This window comes from Porites lutea, chromosome 5 (genome assembly GCF_958299795.1).
Source record: "Porites lutea chromosome 5, jaPorLute2.1, whole genome shotgun sequence".
Taxonomy (NCBI): domain Eukaryota; kingdom Metazoa; phylum Cnidaria; class Anthozoa; order Scleractinia; family Poritidae; genus Porites; species Porites lutea.
In genome coordinates, this window is record NC_133205.1 from 15,597,079 (window position 1) to 15,617,897 (window position 20,819).

The 20,819-nt window shown below is 38.4% G+C and overlaps 1 protein-coding gene across 2 annotated transcripts in view; it reads left to right on the forward strand.

Moving 5' to 3' along the window:
* The window catches only part of LOC140937232 (serine/threonine-protein kinase ULK3-like), a 56,912-nt gene that overhangs the window by 27,096 nt on the left and 8,997 nt on the right, over nt 1-20,819 (forward strand). For both annotated transcript variants that reach the window (XM_073386774.1, XM_073386775.1), the window contains 7 exons: nt 8,110-8,215; nt 11,651-11,691; nt 12,691-12,840; nt 14,159-14,234; nt 14,955-14,995; nt 15,843-15,890; nt 16,563-16,617. In XM_073386774.1, the coding sequence (XP_073242875.1) occupies nt 8,110-8,215; nt 11,651-11,691; nt 12,691-12,840; nt 14,159-14,234; nt 14,955-14,995; nt 15,843-15,890; nt 16,563-16,617 (517 nt within the window). The remainder of the gene's footprint in view (nt 1-8,109; nt 8,216-11,650; nt 11,692-12,690; nt 12,841-14,158; nt 14,235-14,954; nt 14,996-15,842; nt 15,891-16,562; nt 16,618-20,819) is intronic.

Below are 20,819 nucleotides of genomic sequence, written 5' to 3' on the forward strand. Positions count from 1 at the left end.
TTATTCAACGTGTGCGGGAATAGAATATGCCTCGCCTGTCTGGGGAGGGCTGCCCACTTACCTCGAAGAAGATCCACAGAGAGTGCAGAATAGATGTCTAAATGTCACTGGTCTCCCTAGGGATACTGTTGAGTCACTTGTAACTAGGCGTCAGAATTTGACGAGGAAAGAATTTAAACGTATCCTAGAATCTGAAGCACATCCTTGCAAACGTTTTTTAGACAAGCCAGTGGATCATGGCCATAATCCAAGATCTTGTAAGACTAACCCAGCGCACCTCAGAATACCTGTATCACGCATTGTTAGGCACAAACGTGCATTCGTTTATTCCTAGAGGTGCTAAACTTAATTTGACCCGTATATATAATATGTAGTGTTTTGAATTTTTATTGTAATATTACCGTAGTTCTTATCGCCGAAGGTAATAAATAAAGGTATTATTATTATTATTATTATTATTATTATTGTTATTATTATTATTATTATTACTATTATTATTATTATTATTATTATTATTATTATTATTATTATTATTATTATTATTATTATTATTCCTGAAAAGGACTGTTGTTGTTGGCAGTGACTGACGTTTCGACGACCTGTGCGGTAGTCATATTCAGAGTCAAAGTGAGTTATATCACGTTAGGTGATGGTATTATACTCTGGTTATCGCTCTGATTGGTCAAGTACGTCGCGATGTTATTGGTCGTCTGTCAGTTAAGCCGTGATGTTATTGGCTATGAAGACTCGTAGTCAGTAATATTGGTGGGTTTCGATCCGTCTGTTGTCACAGTTAAACAGGCGTCTATTGTTAGTCAAATTGTCAGTTCTCCAGTCGTTCTCTCTTAGTTAGTTTTGCTTGATCTCGTCAATAAGTCATCGTTAGTACGGCGCTGGTAACTGTTGGCTACGATTCAGTGGCGTTTGTTCTAAGTTAGAAAACCAGCTTTCTAAAGTAAGACGTTGATAGTAGTTTGTAGAATACGTTATACATGTCGCAGAGTCCCAGTCAATTCGATGTTTCGTCTGTAAATAGTGCTCAGCAATGTGATTGTTGACGTCAACATTCCTCGTCGCTCGTTTGTGTTCGGTCAGTCGCGTGCTTAGGTTAAAATTATCAACTTGAGACGCGGTCTCTCTGTGCAACCTGTTCCAAGATTTAACGTTGATTGAACGGCCGAGTCCTGCCGGAGCTCTTTAACAGATATTGAGTTATTTGCGGTAACGACTTAAAAAATATCACCCTTTCTGCAAAACCTAACCACCATTATGAACTTGTCTCTTGAGAAAGGCTTTTTTCTTCTGATTTCAAGAAGTCGATTGTTCGTCCTCTTATCAAGAAAGAAACTTTTGACTGCGACGAGCTTGATCCTTGGTAACTACAGGCCTATTTCCAATCTTTCGTTCCTATCAAAGACACTTAAAAGAATCGTTGCCTCTCAAATCGACGAATATCTCCATGACAACGGTCTTTATGCCAATTCTCGCCAATGAATTCAACCAGATTTTATTTCTGTTAGAGTGAATGCAGCTGGTAAATCCGCTGAGCTGGCCCGGTCGCTTGGGCCCACGGATTACGTCCCCTCTTGTAGCAATAATTTACCGAAGTCTGGTGAAGGCTTGTTCGACTTTAAAATTTTGTCCTGTTCTGAGGTCCGAAAGGTTTTAACTGTTATGCCGTCCAACAAGGCCCCTGGCTATGATAGAATTCCACTGTTTGTCATCAAGGACTGCCTCCCTTACATACTTCCGACTTTAAGTAGACTAATCAACTCCTCGTTTGCCTGTTCTGACGTTCGTTTTGCCTGTTGACGATACTAAGATCTACCGCCCCTTTTCGGCTAAAAACATGAATTCTTGCCTTGTAAAAATTACAGAAGACCTACTTCTCATTGCTGGGTGGTGTTGCTCACATCAATTACTGATAAATCCAAGCAAAACCAAACTCATTTTTTTTCGGGACATGGCAGCTCCTAAGCAAGGTATCAGACATCAGAGTACCTTTCCTCGACCAAGAACTCACTCCGGTATCCTTAGTTAAAGACTTAGGCATTACACTGGACTCTTACCTCAACTTTAATGAACGTGTAAACACGTTAACATCGTCTCTCCTGTCCATGTTATGTCAGATTAGTAGGGTGAGACACCTGTTTGCTAAACCTGTCTTGTCAACCATTTTGAATTCTCTTATTTTTAGTAAACTTTTTTACTGTTCCACTGTCTGGGCAGACACCTCAAAGGAAAATCTACAGAAGTTACAATTAGTGCAAAACTTCGCCGCCCGCGTATTAACAGATACTAAAAAGTTTGATCACATCTCGCCTGTTCTTAGGGAATTGGAGTGGCCCTCCATCAAAGATCAGCTATTAGTCCGTGATACTTCCCAAGCATACAAAATTGTTAATGGCCTCGCTCCGATGTACTTGAGTAGTAAACTCAGTAAGCGATCAGATACACACCACTACAACACGAGGAAAAAAGACAATCTAAATCTCCCTCTATGCAGAACAGTTACGGCGCAACGGTCATTTAACTATCGCGCTGAAAGTGCATAGAACTCTCTGACCGCAGACACTACAAAAAGCCCATCACTATGTACCTTTAAGAGGAGCGTCAAACGCGAATTGCGGGTGCAGACCCCATGCGTTAAATAGTTAATATTTGATTTAGTTTAGATCTCCAAAGAGATAACGTAATTGTACGCGCATAGGTTAGGCTTTTAGTTTTGTACCAAGATTGTAATCAGTTTAAGCTTTTTCTTCTTTTGCCTTTTTTTTTAGCATTTGTAAATTAACTTCAGAATTGCCCTTTGGGAGAATTAATAAAAAATACGGGAAGTATCATAGCACTGAGACTGCACTGATTCGTGTTGTTAACGACATACATCGTGCTATTGATGATCAGTGCGAGTCCATTTTGGTTTTACTCGACCTTTCCGCCGCCTTCGACGCAATCGATCACGCGATCCTTCTTGAGAGATTACGGTTTCTTTATGGCTTTTTCAACCTAGTTCTTCAGTGGTTCACTTCTTATCTTGTTGACCGTCCTAAACGCATAGTGTTTGACAAGTTTTCTTTCCCAGCCTCGTCGTTTATCTTGTGGAGTCCATTAAGGCTCCATTTTAGGACCGGTGTTATTTTCTCTTTATATTTCTCCATTGGAGGATGTAGTTACAGCTGACGGCTTAAAAGCAATGATATACGCCGACGATTCTCAGCTTTACATTATTACGAGACAAAGCAATCGTGCTACAGCATCAAAAGATCTTACGCTTTGTATCCCAGATATCATGTCCTGGAATGTCTCTAACATAATTAAATGTAACCTAAAGAAGAAGTTGAAATCATTCACTTCTCGCATTTGTCACCGGCCGAACCAGTTCCTTCTGTCAAGGTTGGAGATTCTCCAATTTCTCTGAGTAATGAAGTCAAAGACCTCAAGATCACACTTGTCCTCTATCTCACTTTTAAAACTCACATCAACAACATTTGTCGCTCCGCCTCACATTCTATTCATCACATCGGAAAAATTAGGAACTTTCTATCTAGATCTACTACGGGACGTCTTATTCAGGCATTTGTTTCTTCAAAACTGGATTACTGCAAAAGCATTCTTCACGGCCTACCCCCTATTAGCTAGAGAAACTACAACGGTTGCAAAGTACAGCTGCAAGGCAAACTGTTAGAACAAAAAGGTCGGCTCACATCACTCCAATCTTAAAGAGTTTGCACTGGCTCCCATTAAAAGAAAGAATTAATTTTAAGATCCTGTTGGTCACGTACAAAATCCTCCATGGATTTGCCCCAACCTATTTAAATGAGCTGTTATTTAACTAAAAGTCTGACCGTTTTCTACGGTCAAGCGGCTTAAACCTGCTGTCTATTCCAAAGACTAGAAACGTTACGGTTACCTATGGCGACAGATCCTTCTAAGTCATTGCACCAAAGCTCCGGAATGACCTACCAATTAATCATAACTTTAACAAAATTTGTGATATATAAGGCTCTTTATATAAATCAAAACACAAGAAATTCCAAGACCTTTTTTTTGCCAGCAGTGAAAAAAAGCCATTTAAGCGCGCGCGTGATGGCCCGTACTGTCCAATTACTTAGGCATGACGCGTACTGTCCTATTAAGGCTGAAATCAGGGGAGTTGATAGCCAGTCAGATTTGAGAATTTTGTTATAGTTATGATGATGATGATTAAAAAGATTCTCACGAAACACTGGGACATCATTCAATAGCAACCTAAGCTTAAACATATCTTTAACCAACCACCAATTATCTCCTACAGAAAGGAAAAATCTCTCAAGGACATTCCAGTCCACGCGAAAATTCCTTCAATCTCGCAACAATCACAAAATCAACGAAGCGGTTCAAGCAAACTAGAACTTGGCAATATGCATACGATTACCTTAACTGACTCCTCAAAACGGCAATCACGCATCCATTCGTTTATTGCAAAACAACGGGGTTAATATATTTTCAGATCTCTTAAACCTATCACTGATCATTCTTATTACGAACGTAGAAGCTGAGGAGTCGTTGACTTACTTTAAAAATTCATACGTAAATGAAATACAATGAATAAATGTAATTTTTGAGCATCATAAGATAGCATCTTTCAGGTCATCTTAAGTAGTCTATGGAAAAGTTATCTGTCTCACCTAATCTCGGTGAATCTGTCTTTAGGTGTTCTTTCATTGTAGTGGTTTTTGTTCAATAATGATATTATATTACTCCTAACACGAATAAGTAAAATTTCATCCCCAAATATCACAAAAACGCCCCCTCCGTCAAGTGAATCCCAGTTTAGGGGGATTTGTCGTTGAGAAGCACTTGACCCAGGCGACTTTGTCTTATTAAATTCCCCCACACCTGGGGGAAATCCTCAACTTTGCTCCCCCCATTTTACAATCCCCCTGGTTAATAGTGATTATAATAATAACAATAATAATAATGATAATAGTAATAATAATAATAATAAAAATAATCAACTTTATTTAACAAGGGTAACACGGGCCAGTACTTCAACTGAATAACTAGTGACCCTGAATAACTAGTGGCTCGGGGGTCTACCCCCGGGCAAGGCGATGACATGTGTAATACGTTATGATACCTACCATTTTTTATATTCCTGTAAACTTTGTTTTCAATTTACCGTATTATGTTACTAGCTATATGCACCACACGGGTAAAAAAGAGATTAAAAAAATAATAAGAATAAAGTTCCGAAAAATTTGCTTCAAGGGGATTCGAACCCGGCTGGTTAGAATCAGTTAAAACTAAAAGTTAATGCCTCCATGCACTGGACCACCTCGGTAGAAGCTGACAGTTCGAGTTTAAAAGAGGTGAATATTCCTTCTCTATGGTGATTGACAGTTTTCAAGGATGTCTTTTCCGGGTTTTTTTAATTTCCGTGTAGAATCAAAGCTTTAACTGATCAAAGCTAGACGTAAAGCTCACAATAAACCCATTAATACTCTTTCAGGCTTGGTCCATGCCTGGGAACGTTTAAGAAATTTATGAACTATCGATCGCTCGGCTACCAACTGAACCGTATGACCGTACGATTCTCTCCCTACTCGTAACGTGTCTTTTCATCGGTCGGGGAAAACACTGACACAACATTGTTCATCATTATTTCCATTTTCTTAAGTTAGGGTAGCAAACCATTCGGCTTTTAGGGTTAGAAGAGCTGCTACTTGACCTTTCTCCCTGGAATGAAGAAAAACAATATGGCCGCCAAATACATCCTTTCAATTTTTAAAGTTCTCCTCTATTAACAAACGTTGAACATTTATTTCGGTAAACAAACAGTTAAGTTGAATAAGGATTTTACAAAAATCTCAAAGGTAGGTCTCCTTTTCGATTTTAATCTGCAATATCGGTCAATTTACGCAACTTTTAAACTTCTGGCTCAGTTTCGTTTGCTTCTGTTTTGAAAACGGAATAATAATTACTCAGGGGTAATACAGTGTAAAGATTTGTAGAGAAAAACAAGAAAAACTTGCCAATCTATGGCGAAAAATGTACTTTAAAAACAAACTAAAATATTCAAAACGCTCTGATCACGTCACTGATGACGTCATGTCGCTCTTTTGGTAATGAAAAAAATTATCAGGTAGAACATTACTTTCCTGCAAATTTTCTCTGCCGTGTGATGAAATGTCGACCTGAAATGTCAACTCTCTGCAGCCCTCGGCCTAGCCTGACTTTTTCGCTGATGTTCATTGCCTCCTTAAATTTGAATTGCTGGACGTCAACTGGTTGTTTTTAAATGCCCCAAGCAACTAAAACCTCAAATATGCTATTTGGTTTTAACTCGTTAATGAAATCTTGTCATAGCAACAAAAAAACCTAATTCGGAAATAGTCACGTGACTGACGACGTCATTACCTTAGATGTGACGTGGAAAGATATCTTATGGCAAATGTTATCTTGTTGTGGTCTGACATTCTTCTACGTATAAAATTGTCAAAGTTATAAAACTTTTAAGAAAAATTTCCTCAAAGGATTGTAGGGATAATTTTTATGATAATTATAATTTACTTTTATAATTATTATTATTATTATCTACAACATCAGAGAATAACCAGCATCAAACGGTTACCCTACTTTCTCACAAATGGAAAAAGTCAGAAACGCGCGCAAAATCCGACCTTTTGAATTCAAAATCAATTATACTGTTTTCTTTATGAGTGTTATAAATGTCTTGAGGCTTAAAAAAATATGTGGGGAAGCTCGAGAATATAATTATCCGTAACATTACTCAGGCTGAGTGAAAGTTTTATCCACCCCTTGCTAAATATGGGCTAGGGTAAAGGAGTCTCCATTTTAAAAGGTAGAGGTTGGTTGGATATTGTAGTTTCGTAGTCTGACTTTCCCAGTAGACTAATGAATGCACGAAAAAAACATATTGCAATAGGCGAATTTTTTTGCCTACATTTTTTGCCTTTCATTCTCTGGTCAAGCTACTACTAAACTCTCTGAATATCGAAAGATCATAACAATAATTTCAGTTATCTATGAAACTTTTGAGCCTGATATACATAACATTTTCGGAGAAATTATCTTTGAAAAGCTCGAAACCTCACAAAGAACGTATGCCCTTATTAATGTTTTTGCCACCCAGCAATTTCGCAGTTTTCGGTGGCTGCTATTTCCTTTGTTATTGAAATAGCTGAAAATTGCGCAAATTGCTCAAATTAACCAACTCTCTCAACTTTTGAATTTGATTTGTGCGTAGCTATACAGTGACCCCTTTTATGGGTTGAGTCGTATGCTAATGAGCAAAAGTGTAAACAATGACCTCAGCGAAGATTCAATAAATATGCTAGGATTAAGAACAGTATTGAAAGATTTTTATGCGTCATATCAACATGCAATTATTTCCTCCAAGAAACAATGATAAGAGCCTTCAGTCCAGGCTCAAAAGAACACCGCGAGTTTCTCCTAGCTTCCTTCCTAAAAGGAGGGTATGTGCAAAGCCTTTGATATGAAAATTAGTTTTTCATTTTCATGGACATAAAACTAATTTTCCATGAAAATACACATGACTTAATTACTTGCTGACTTATTCATCACAGTATCTTCAAATATTTTAATTATTTTTAGAGTTTTTGTATTTTAAAATCGATTGCTTTAGTTAAATATCACTAGTCACATTGTGAAGTCCTTGCATTTCACAGTTCGTTTTGTATATTTAATGTAGTTCCTTTTATTGTAAAGCGCATTAGATGATGTTGATCTGTATTTTGCGCCTTAATTTATTATTATTATTATTATTATTATTATTATTATTATTATTATTATTATTATTATTGAATTATCGCTTGGTCTCGTTTTGAAAGTGAGGGTTCTCGCATCTCGGAAATGGCGTATTTCAACTCAAAATTTAAGGTCCTTTTGTAGCCTCCTTAGCTGGCGAGATTAGCGGAAGAGTGCTGTTCGTTTTTGGCGGCACTCGCGGCTGGGCCGCCAAGAAAGTACCCCGCGCATAAAGAAAATACACCGTGCCTAACAATCCCGCCAGCTACGCAGGCTAGTTATTTTTTAAAATAAGTGTGCTGAAAGTTCCACTCTTACACAGGCCTCTCTTTTTTGCAGATAAAGCTTGTAACAGAGGCTATCAAGTTTGATGAGGATGCCAAGCTTAAGGAAGCTGCTGAGTTGTACTGCGAGGCCATGGCTTTCTTTTTACCCGCCATTGAGTGTAAGTTATACATTCCGGACAGAGCCGTTTCTTTGAAAGGAGCCAAATCACGTTATTTTATTGACTTTTGATATTTTCGTTAACCTAACTAAGAGCACTCAACTGCAAATTGAACGAAAAAATTATCGAAAGTTTTTAATTGACGAAATCATCGCAAAATAACAGATACAGATTGCTCCTTAGCATTGGAAGTCATAGCTTTAAACAATCGGAGATTATATTGAGAAAAGGGGAGCGGCTATTTTCAAGTTATCGTTAGCGCAATTTTTACGTTAAAAAAGCAAAGAATGGACGAAGTAAATATCTTACATTTGTTCATTGCATTACATTACATGTATGTCTCTTTCTGGTCGTATGATTTTTATCTAGTGGATGATACTCACCTAGCTTACGCAGGAGACAATGTAGGCAACACGGAATCTGATGCCTCGCTTTTCTCTTCGAGAGGAGCGCAAAACGCGAGTGACTGGTTGACGAATCGCAAGGGACCATGGGAAGGTGAAAGAAGAGAGGCCGTGTCCTCCTTCCCGCCCTTCTTAGCACGCGAACTGGATCATGTTGAAATCATGATCTAGCAAATGCCAACAACTGGGCCTAGTTGTTCGAAGACTGATTAGCTCGATTAACCGGGATTCTTCTACATTTTTTCCCAAAAGCATTCTCTTTGTTAATTTGTAAGAGCATCTTGTCATCAAATTTTAGACATATTTGAACAGACAACGGAAGTGATGACGTCTCAAAAACTAAGTTTCTGAAATTATGGGATGGTTTGGCATATCCTGAAAGAACAAGGGGAAAAATGTTCACTTAATTGTTAAAAATGAGACTGTTGATTCAAATTGGTGGGGAGATTTATGTACCGTTATGCTCCGATGACTCCATATAAATCCTTCTAAAATAAGGCTGGATCTTAAGCGTTACTTATAGAGGGTCCCAATGGGGTGGTGGCTTTTACGGTTATCGGCTAAAATTTTGGCTCTTTTACGGCTATCGGTTAATTTTTTTCAGTTACGGTTAACGAAAAAGTTAAAAATTAACTTCTTTTGTTTCAAAAAGTTAAATATTAATTAACCCGTATTTTTTTGTATCTTTAAATCAAAATAAAGGTCTTCGGATCATCTCGGGATGAAATAAGCTATTCTTTGGAAAAAGTGTAATATTTTATATATCAAAAGGTTGGATACTTTTTATAAAGTATTCCACTTCTAATACATTATTTTACACATAGAAATGTCAATAGTCAATTTAAAAATAATCTTCGTGAAAAAGCAAAAGCAGACACGCAAACGCCCAACTCAAGGCCCGGGGCGCGACATTCATTATAACAGAAATGGCCGTTTTCACACTAGAGAAGGATTATTCGTGTGAGACGGGTTATCCGTTTGTTGATTCGCGTCAGATAGGTAATACGTCTCAATCTGAAAATGGAATAGTTTTAATTTTGAATGAACAATCCGCCTGACTTTTGAAGACGGGATTATCCGCTCCAGATAGCCTGTGTACAGCCGCCCCCTCCCCCGCAGAAAAATCGGAGAAGGGGTGTCTGTGGGGAGGGCGCGACTGTACACAGGCTAGTCTCAGACGGATGATCAATTTCTAGCTCTAGTGTGTGCCTAGGTCTTGGTTAACACCTAAAAGGCGCTTTGCCTAACGTGCGTACGGAGTCACACTAGCCGGGAAGTAAAAAACGTAATCATAAGTAAGTTTAGCACCTTCCTTAAAAGTAGCAAATCTAGGTAACAATTTCTTTTACGGTTAACTCTTTTTTACCCTATTTACGGCTAACGGTTAAAATTTTTCAATTTTTACGGCTATCGACTAAATTTTTGGCCGTTTTACGCCTATCGGTTAACCCCATTGAGACCCTCCTTATAGAACTTACGATCCAAACCAGTACGTACTGAAAATTTAGCCGCGCCAATTATGATTTGTCGTTAAATGTCGTTAAACCGTAATTTTTATATCACAAATAAAAGATTCCCGACCTTTTGCAGCGTAGTTGTAGACAATATTGGAGCACATATTTTGTAATTTTGTACGTTGGCTGTCTTATTTAGCCGATTGTTCCGACTCATTAAGACCTGTGAACTGCGACAGGGTGGGCTGTAGGCCACTGTTGAGTCGTTAACGGTCAGTCCGCAGTTTGAAAGCTTCGTGGTAATCTAACTTTGGAAGGACATGGAAAGTGCCGTGCTCGAGGTTGTGGGTGGGAATCTTGACTAACTTATCTCCAGCAGAAACTTGGGCGGTGGCGAGCACCAACAGAGTCAAAGAAAGCAAAACGTTCGTCTTCATCACCGAAATCTGGAAGAGATTAAACCATCATCACTTCCGTTATCATTATCTTTTTATATAATATAGTGAATGCTACGCGCGCTGTGATTGGCCGTTGCCCATGATATATTAGAGTACAGACACACGGATGACGTCATGGGGAACTGGTTTTCTTGTTTCTTACAAAGTGAAAGCCTCGAAACACGTTCAGCAGGAGCTGTTTCATCGTGATCATGATCCTTTGGTTTCATCATCATCATTATCCTTCGGCTGCAGAGCAGTCGACCACACGTTTCCTCCGTCAATGGCCGTCTTGAGCCATTTGTACAGTACGTGGGTACCTGAATTACGTGTGATCTCGAATTGAACAGCGATTGTTGAATCACTTGCATGTGCATTCACGTGATTCGTACCTTGATCAGACGGACCTTAAACCCAACACCAGAGTCTTCACGGCTACATACCATGCATATTAGTACGCAGAACACGGACATCCCAAGAATGTGGACAGATTTTGGCAAAAAAAACTTCGCTATACAGTTTATAAAGTGCCGCTGACCAAGAATAGTCTGCGGCAATTTTTTTTTTTAGTCAACTCTGTAAATGTCTCACTGAAAACGTCAGATTCAGGTTGAGAATTCCTCAGAATAGAAAATAAGCGGATAAAAACTGTCCAGAACAATTCTTATGGATAAAATTGACGTGAAACTACTTATTTTTGAGTAGAAGTGTTAAACAGTAAACGGTAATATGAGGGGAGACTTGGTCACGTGGTACAAATTCACGTTTGCCGTTTGGCTAAACGTGAATCTTAATCTCTCTAATAGCGGAACGATGAGCTTTGACAGCGTTATAAGAGTAGCGGTAACGACCACAAAAAGACGATAATTGTAAAATACAATGAGCAAATTGTCAACTCGTGAGTTTATATTTATGATGCTGTTTCGGACGCTTCTTATTCTTAAGGGACGGAGCAATGAAGAAACGGGGCGCTTATTCGGAACGGGGTGCTTATTTTAATTTCCTTTGGCAAACATACGAATATAACAAGTAAAGAGTACTCTAGAGGGAAAACAGTAACAGTACATTGAGTATAAGTAATGCAAAAAGGAAGCCATTTGTGTATTTGGCTTGACAGTGCAAATATTCTTTATACTACAGATGAGAAAGATCCAGAGATGAAAGCAAGATTACGGGAGAGGGTAAGATGAACAATACTGTTTCTTTGCTTTTTGAATCCTGGGGGTGGGAGAGAAGGTTTTGCTCGACCAATATTTGGCCGTTCAGGGTTTGAACCCGGGGGGGGGGGTACTGCCATATATGGGCTATATAGGTATGTGCCGCTGTGAAGGGTATGGTTTTCAAGCAGTTTACTCTAGGATAGGGTATATAAATCAGAGCGTTTGGCTCTAGAATAGGGTATCGTTTTTCAGGAAACTGATCAGTTGGTTGAAGATTTTATCTAGACTAGGTACACAGCTACTCTAGGATAGGGGGGATTTGGGGAGTTTACTCTAGTATAGGGTAGCAAAATTCAGTTGAACTAGCTCTGGAAGTGGTTAAGGGTTCCAGGCTCCCAGCGGCACATCCAGAAATTCCTAAAGTACCCCCCCCCCCCCCCCCCCCCGCTCCCGGGGGTTTGAAACCCTGAGCCTGTTTAGGACATAAAATTCCTAAAAACATACCCTGTTTAGGACAACATCCTCAATTTTACAACTCTGTGTAGGACAAAGGACAAAATGCACGCCGCCTTGTTTTAAAGCCATTTATTGGCAATTACAATAGAACAAATTCACGTGTTATTGCTTTTGTATACTTGGAGTACAAGCAAAATTCATCTAGCAAATCAAGTCAACCGTGTAGGCAATACCCTGTTGACAGACTCAAACCATACCCTGTCCAGCGGCACATCCCCGCATAGTCCATATGAAGGAGTACCCTTCGCCCTCGAGGTGTAAATTTTCTTCTCTTGGCCGCAACTCGACATCCATATAATTGAACTTGATACTCGATACTCGTGACATACTTTAAAGTGTTTCCAAAAATTATTTAGTAATAGTACCAGAACATCTTTAATTCCAGTCTGGGTATAGAGGTTCTGTTATATTGCTTTAAACTATTAATAAATTTAGGAAAAGATTTTCGTAACCTAAATTTGCTAGACACTTAGCTAAGTGATTTCCTCCTGAGTTAATTTTCAGGTGAACCAATACATGAGCCGGGCGGAGGAGTTGAAGCAGTGTTTTAAAACGAAATCGCACAGTAACCCAGATGAACTGCTGAATCGCTACAGCAAGGAAAATCCTGAACTAAGGAAAGCACTTAAGCTTGCAAACATCGCTGAAATGAGGGTAATTAATTGTTATTATTGTTACAACGTACATGTTCGTGATGGCGTTTTATTTGAGGAAGAAGAGAGATTGTAGGGACTGAAACAACTCACAGCAAATGTTGTAGATGGTCTAAAAGTAACCTCTCACTTAGATCTGTTCATTCTTTCAATACTCTTTACGTTTCGTTCAGAGTATTGAAAGAATAGGGGGTTGTAGCATTTAACAGCTGAACAATAATTTCTTCTTTATTTTTCTTCGATGAGTTTTCTTTTTTCCTAGATAACAGTGGTATACTTTTCCCCCCCTCTAAAAGAGAATCTAGTACTGGCGGAAAAAAAAAAAACTTTAGTTGCGCGCGAGTGGTACAGGAAAAGACTTTGCAAGCAAGCAGAAACATGCACTGAAAGTTATGCAGTGACATTAAACCTTGATTGCCCTCAAGTGGACTTTCCAAGCAAATCGGACTTTTACCAAGTCTTTTGCATGTGGGAAAATTTGCCTAAATTTTATGTGACAAATGCGGCTGCTGAAAAAGTGAAGAGCCAGCTTTTACACTATGGAAAATAAAAAGCTTCCTCACTCATAAATTGTCGTTGTGCAATTCTCCGCTGTTCTAAGTTCTTTCTGGTGTGTTTAGAAAAGATCTTTCATCGTAAAATTTGGCGCTGTTTGATCTGTAGGAATTGAATGGCCGCCTACAATTTGCTTGTGTGGCTTCAACCCGCTATTTATAGTGTCAGCTATTAGGAGTATTTGTACTTCTCGATATAATGTCAGTCCATTGCAGAATTCCCTACAGGATTGTGTTACCAGTAAACATTTATACATCTTTCCCCAGTTTTTCAAACATAGGAGGGTTTCCCTAATGCTTGGACACTGGATGGCGATTTATCCGGTGGATAGGGCTATAGTCCATCTGGCCCAGCTGGTTGTTCAAAAGTTGGAAAGCGCTGTCCACTAGATATGCACGTTATTGGTTTCCCTAATACTTATCCCCTAGATAGTGATTTATCCGAGGGGTAGCACAATCCCGCGTTTGAACAAGCAGGGCCAGTTGAACCTTTGGGGACTGAGTGGAGTGACTCAACGTGACGCAAATTTTCCAGTCGAAGAATATAACACAAAGGCAGAGACAAGATCTTCTTTGATGTAGAGGCAGGTAGTCAAAATCCTAACTTAGGATCTATGTGAGCAGTTTAGCAGGCAAACTGATTCCTGAACTGAAGCACGACCAACACACAGCAACTCACCTCGCCGCGCCTCTCTGTGATGGAAATCAGTGTATGCTATTTCTGCCCTTTGTTCATAGTTGTTTTTGTATCTTATTTTTTATAAGGATGAACATGGAGCGTATGAGAGTGCCCTTCCGCAGTACCAGATCGCACTTGAAGCACTTTTACCAATTTTGTCAGGTGAAACCACCTTGATTGATATAATTGGGAAGTGGTCAAAAGTCCTGTACACAGACGGGACCCACCATACCACGTAAACACTGATGGTCTCCTTCCCTAACCCCTTCTCCCCCCGAACCCCTTTCTGTTTGAATAACCTCCTGTCTATCGCTAGTGCAATTAGTACCAAATTTAAATATCGTTGGACAGTTTATCCAAAATACAAGCTTCAAGCATATAAAAGTGTCTGATATCGAATTTTCCGGGTAAATGTATGTGTCCATTAGACACATTAGATGGGTGGTGTCTAGTATAGCCTCCAGACCCCTGGTCAAGGTCGGCCCTCTTTTTTTTTTTCTTTTGACCAATTCTTCCCATATACGTGTATTCTGAACTGCAAACCAACAGTGTTCCCCCGATGAACGGCTAAGCCCGGATCTTTTGAAACTTTACCACAACAATTTTGTTCTCGCTAATTTTCTGATTGCTTAATACTTTAGTCCGTAAAGGCTATCACTTGATTGCTTAATTTGTTTTTTTTATATTCATTTATTTTACAATCAAGTACTTTTGCACCAATGTAAGCAGAATGTAAGTAATTATAGAAATGCTAGTGACATAGTTTATGACAGGAGTTGGCAGATAAATTCCCAGAAAACCTTTGTTTCCAGATCAGAGTATCTTTCAACTAGCTAGAGTTACAGTTTTATTTTTTCAATTTTGTGCCTCTCTTGTTTTTAGGAACACCTCGTGGCCCATACAAAGAAGCTCTGCATTTAGAGGCAAGTTTACCGCTTCATAATAAATTTTTGGGAAGTTTAATACTATAATCAGATAAATGCAATTATTATTCAGGAGAAGGTCAAAAGCAATTCACCTGTGCAGATGCCTTCATTTGTAACCAAGCCTTTAGTCATGGTACAGTAGATGTAATATATTCTCTGGATTAAACTGCAATAAGGCAAAAAGTATGAATAAGAAAGAAAGAAGTCAAATTTACGTTAAAAGAAAAAAAGCAGGTTTACCTAACATAGATGTGCCAGTAGTTAACGCAGTTGACTATAATATCCTTTAACTATTGTTTTCTTTTCATTTTTGGTGGGTTGGTTTAGTAGTGTAGTGGTACACTGAAACGGGGGCGGGGGAGGGGGGGGGGGGGGTGGTATTAGCACACGAATAGGCCAGGGCTTGATTATGAATTGTGAACTTCTGATCATTATCCTGAACTTCTCTCTTTTTGTAAGGAGGGGGGGTTTTAACTTACATGACCATCATCTATGCAGATTTACTTGTCTATAGAGCGTTTAACCTTTTAAACCTAACATCTAAATACAAATTCTCTTTTCCTGTAACCTGCTATCAGGGGTTCACCTTTCGGGGAAGCGCGTAAAGAAAGAAGGATGCCTTTTTTTGTCCTTTTGTTTCCAAAGCGTTAATGGGGAGAAGCCATTGAAATAAAGGGATTTGTATAAAGTGCATCGTTAGTTGAAGGAGAAATTACTGATCATTCTTAGAACTTAAGGGTTAATTTCAGTTCACGGCAAACAATCGTTAGTGTAATGGCTTGGCAATATTCTCATTTTTGTTTCCTTAGCGTTATTATCAATTTTCCTTTTTGTTCTTGTACAGGTCGCTAAATACATGAGACGGGCCGAAGAAATCAAGCTTTACATTAAGGTAATCAATCATTGCACTGTACCTTCGTATTATCAGGAAAGAACTCACTTAATCTCCCATTTGAGCTTCTATTTTAGATAATTTCCTAAATCCCAAATTTTACGCAGTAGTTATTACAAGATCACCCTTAAAGTTTTATTTCTTAACTCAAAGGACAGAACTGTATAGTACAGCCTATACTGTATCACTGTAACAGAGTACAATTCCCGGCAATATCTACTACTACACTAGCTTATCCATTTTCCTGACCTCAGATCGCAGGGATGTCGCGGAAAACAAAGTTACCGAAAATTAAACGCACGTGATCTGGGAAAAAAGGGTGGTGGCTTCATTTTTCCTCAAACCCCCCTGCCCACGCGTTATCCGCAATATTAATAGTTTTCTCGATATTCTGCGTTCATCACTATTTTAGAACGCAGCATATTAAGAAAACAGCAGTGTACCCCCAGGTCGCCCTGCGAACTTGTACGTTGAGCTTTGTCCGAATCCAGGAGTCTAGACAACTTTAATAAACAGAAGTTTTCAACAGTACTGGACAACTTCTGTACATTAACCGCAGACACACTTGTACCGGCCCCCTGTCCCAGAGGAGTGCTTGCACGATTTCATGCGTGGCCTCAAAATCTTGGAATACTGACGAGCAAGTTACCCTCAGCATGTTTCTGTTTATAGCTAAGCAAAGAAAGAATGAAAGTTATACCAAGTTCAGTGGAAGAGGACCAGTCACGTGAGTGTTATTTATACATCTTGTATTCTATGTGAGTTGTAATGCAAGTTTATTCACTCTATAATTTTATCGGGTCGCTCTTTTAGTTAAAACATATATGGCCATATAAATAGTGTGCGAGGAACAGCGGACTTATAAGTGGTTTGAAAACCAAACCAATTTTCCTGGGCAGTTGCAACTGACCAGATTGACTACTGAACCAATCAGAGTTGGAAGCCTTAAGCAATTACATGCATCCTTGCAATCGTTATAACGACTTTCCATTTCCTCATTAAATTTCCTGAGGAAGAACGGCTTTACCGTCCGAAATATCGGAAACCTCAAACTCCACTTCCTTTGCTTTTTTTGTTATTTAGTCCTTTTGTTTTAGTTAAAACAGCATGGTTTGGATACCGTCATAATTGTGAAAGTTTTGAGGGGAAAAACGCTGGCAAACAGATCAGGAATAGATTTGGTTTTACTTATGGGAATAAGACGCGAGATTTTTTAGAGATGTTTGAGTGGAAAACTAAATCTGACGTTAACTGAGCGCACTTCACTGAAATGAGGTTTGCCTACTTAGAAAGAGTCCTGGAATGATTCTTGAAATTCTAAATGTATTTTTAAAAAATTTCCTTCACTTGTTTCTAAAGTCGTTGAAAAGGCCTTGAATTTCCCCTGTTCGATTTTAGCATCATTTCTCTAATGCAGAATACCCCTTTTAATGCATAACTATTTACGTCGTCAATACGCTGAAACAGAAAGTGAATTAACCAGGCTATATGCATAACTTTGGAAGCTTTTCTCTTTGACGTCGACTAATACATTTTAACGTTCAAACTCGGATAGATACAGTAGAATCTCGATAACTCGAAGTCGGATAACTCGAATTCACCGCTAACTAAAACTAAATTTCCTTTCCCTTGATCAAATTTTCACTGAAATTTACCCCGATAACTCGAATTCCCAGCTAACTCGAACTGTTTTTCGTTTCCCTTCGGAGTTCGAGTTACCGGGGTTTTACTCTACAATAAAATTTATCGCCTAGCCGTTCGCTTTCTCTTATGAAAAAAATCTTGTTTTTTTTTCACTAAACCTACTGCTTTTTTCATGTTTCCCGCTGCCGTCGCCGTCGTAGTTTTGTACTTGGTTGCTTATTTCGCCATTCCCTCTCTTCCTCTTCCCTCCTATCCCCTTCCCCCTCCCCGCCCCCTACCCTCACTCATCCCGCTTCAACTTTCCCTCCACGCACGCCCTTTTTCTGAAACAGAAACGGAACTTTGTAGGATTTTCATTTTACTGTTTTATTTTCCTTGCGCCATGTATTTCATAGTTAAATTTCGTGTTTGGCCACTGAGCTGCGTGTCTTGGTCCCGTGCCATGCCATTTTTGTTGTTGTTGTTGTAAGCTTATTTATTCACCCGCGTTGATAAGTGGCTGTTAACTTATTCATAGGCGACTTAAAACTCTAATTAGCTTGGATTAACCGTTCCCCCAAAATTTTATTTCGCCTTTGTTTTATTGAATTAGAGGGCGTAAGGTGATTAACACAGCACGAATAAAAATTATGCCCCAACAATTAAATAAAAACCGTCTTAGTGCGTTTATGTTTTTGTCGTCTTAAACCGGCATTTTTGGCAAATTCTGAACTAAAAAAAGAAACACCAAGCGTATCGTGTAAATATAATTTAATGGGCACGTGTCGTCCACTTTGCTTGCACTTTACTTAGTTTTTTTTTCTGTTTAAACTCTTTTTACCCTCCAAATTAGATTTGTATTCCGTAAAATTGCACCGGTCTAGAAGCATTTATTTTTTTGGTAAAATTAATACGCAGGTGTTTTTCAGTACATCTGAGTTTCTTCTGTGGCATGTGAACTTTAAAGTGATCTTTAACCCTTCGGGTTGGTATAACCTGCAGTAAATGCAAAGCACTTGACTCGATGAAAACTGAAGAAATTGACTCGTGCGATTTAGCGATGCTACTAAAACAGAAGGTCTGTATTTGTTTGAAAAAGTATCGTGGTTTATTTCGGAAGCGCCATTAAGTGCGCTAGACATTGTTGGTGGTCCTTTTTTTCCTTTTTACACTTACTTCTTTTTTGTTTGGTTTGTGCATGTTTGGTTTGTTTTTTGTTTTTTGTTTATTGTTACTGTTATTGTTATTAATATTAAGGAAAGGTTTGGGAACACTAAGACAAGTAAAAAAATAACGCGAATGAAATCGCACGACCTTTCGTTGTCATCGTGACGCCATTTTTAAGTTCAAAAAGGGTCTAGTAGACAAACTATCAGAAATAACTAAAATACTCCATTGAACGTCGTTCGAATTAATCTGCGTTATTGTTTACTTGTTTTGTGTTATTGTTATTATTATTATTATTTTCTAATGAAATCAAAGTGTTTTTGAAACGAAATGAAATTGTAAATAGTGTTTTGACGGAACAGTTATTTTTTAAGTGAATTAATTGTAAATAGGATGTTAATAGTTAGCACTGTTATCAATAAAATGTGTTCAGTCATACCAAAAATGTTATTATTAGTAGTAGTAGTCGTAGTAGTATTAGTATTAGTATTAGTATTAATATTAGTATTAGCATTAGCATTAGCATTAGCATTAGCATTAGCATTAGCATTAGCATTAGCATTAGCATTAGCATTAGCATTAGCATTAGCATTAGCATTAGCATTAGCATTAGCATTAGCATTAGCATTAGCATTAGCATTAGCATTAGCATTAGCATTAGCATTAGCATTAGCATTAGCATTAGCATTAGCATTAGCATTAGCATTAGCATTAGCATTAGCATTAGCATTAGCATTAGTATTAGTATTAGTATTAGTAAAGCTTTGGCTGAGCGGCAAACCGTAACCAGCCGCAGCATGGACTAAAATTTGCAGTAACAATCACACATATAATTTGTACCCCCCCCCCCCCCAAAAAAAAAAAAAGAAAAAAAAAGAACTGGGTAAAAATGATTTGATAAAAGTGTCATAAAAAAATAAAACAATAAAAAAATCCCACTAACTTTATGGACGTCTTAATTATAAAATACAAATGTTCATAAGTTAAAAATCATCGTTCATATAGCTGTCCATTAAATAATGAGAACGTCTAAGGTATGTCAATAAAATTTCTATAATGTACAAGATTAAGTATCTATTAAAACAGGTGTCTAAAATTCCTAAAGATATCTAACCGCTCAGCTTGAACATTATCGCAATGTGTAATGAACTAGAGAGGGTTGTCTTTTGCATTTGGCGCATAATTGATTCACACTTGTCTCCTACAAGCTCTTTTATATTTTGCTCAGCCTCTTTCGAACAGCCTCCAAGGACATCCATGATGATGTTATACTCAGGGACCGCGGAGGGGGAGGGGCTGGTAGGGCCGCGGCTCCACCACTTTTTTGCGCCCCCGTTCCCACTTTTTGCGCTAAAAAGAAAAATAATTAAAATAAAAAAAAGACTTGAAACAAGTTTTTTTCCCGTCTATATTCCGCTATATTCTCTGTATTTTCTTTAATTTCAAACGCCAGGCATTTTGTGGGGCTCCTGTGCTTTTCGCGGTAATTGTGCCCTGCAGCTGGGGCCGACTTGCCCCTTGATCAAACGCCTTGCCTTGGCCACCCCTTCGCTTCGTTCGGCAGCGTGTTTTGTACTTCCAGCTCCGGCAGAGTTTTTTATCAGTTTTATCAGACGAAATGAAGAAAATTACTAGCTTTTTCAAGCCAAACGAAGGTGAGTAGTTGTTTTGAGTTGATAAAAGTTTTATATTTTGTCTTTCTCCTTTCGAATTAATGAAATAATCGATGGCAAGAAGAATTACATTACTTGAACAGTGAACGGCCATAGTTAGAATTTTTTCAGATCACTTCAGTGTAGTATTTTCTATACTAAAATTGTAATCGCGTCTTTTCTTGCATTGAATCTGAACTGACCGTGTATGTTGGTCGTTTATTAGAGTTATCTGGGACTTCGTCAAAGTCTGTAAGCTCTGCAGAAAAGACGACAACTACTTGCAGTGAAAATGGTGTGTTTGAGTTTGACCAGTAAACATTTCAATATATTGTTAAAAGTTTCATTTTTTTGGAAGTGCGTGTTGTTGACAAATACTGGATAAAGTATGCAAAGTCACGCGACAGTAACAAATCAAATACTATGATTTTATTCCTTTTTTCGATTTCAATATGAAAAAATTATTTTCAATTGTCAGCCCTCCCAC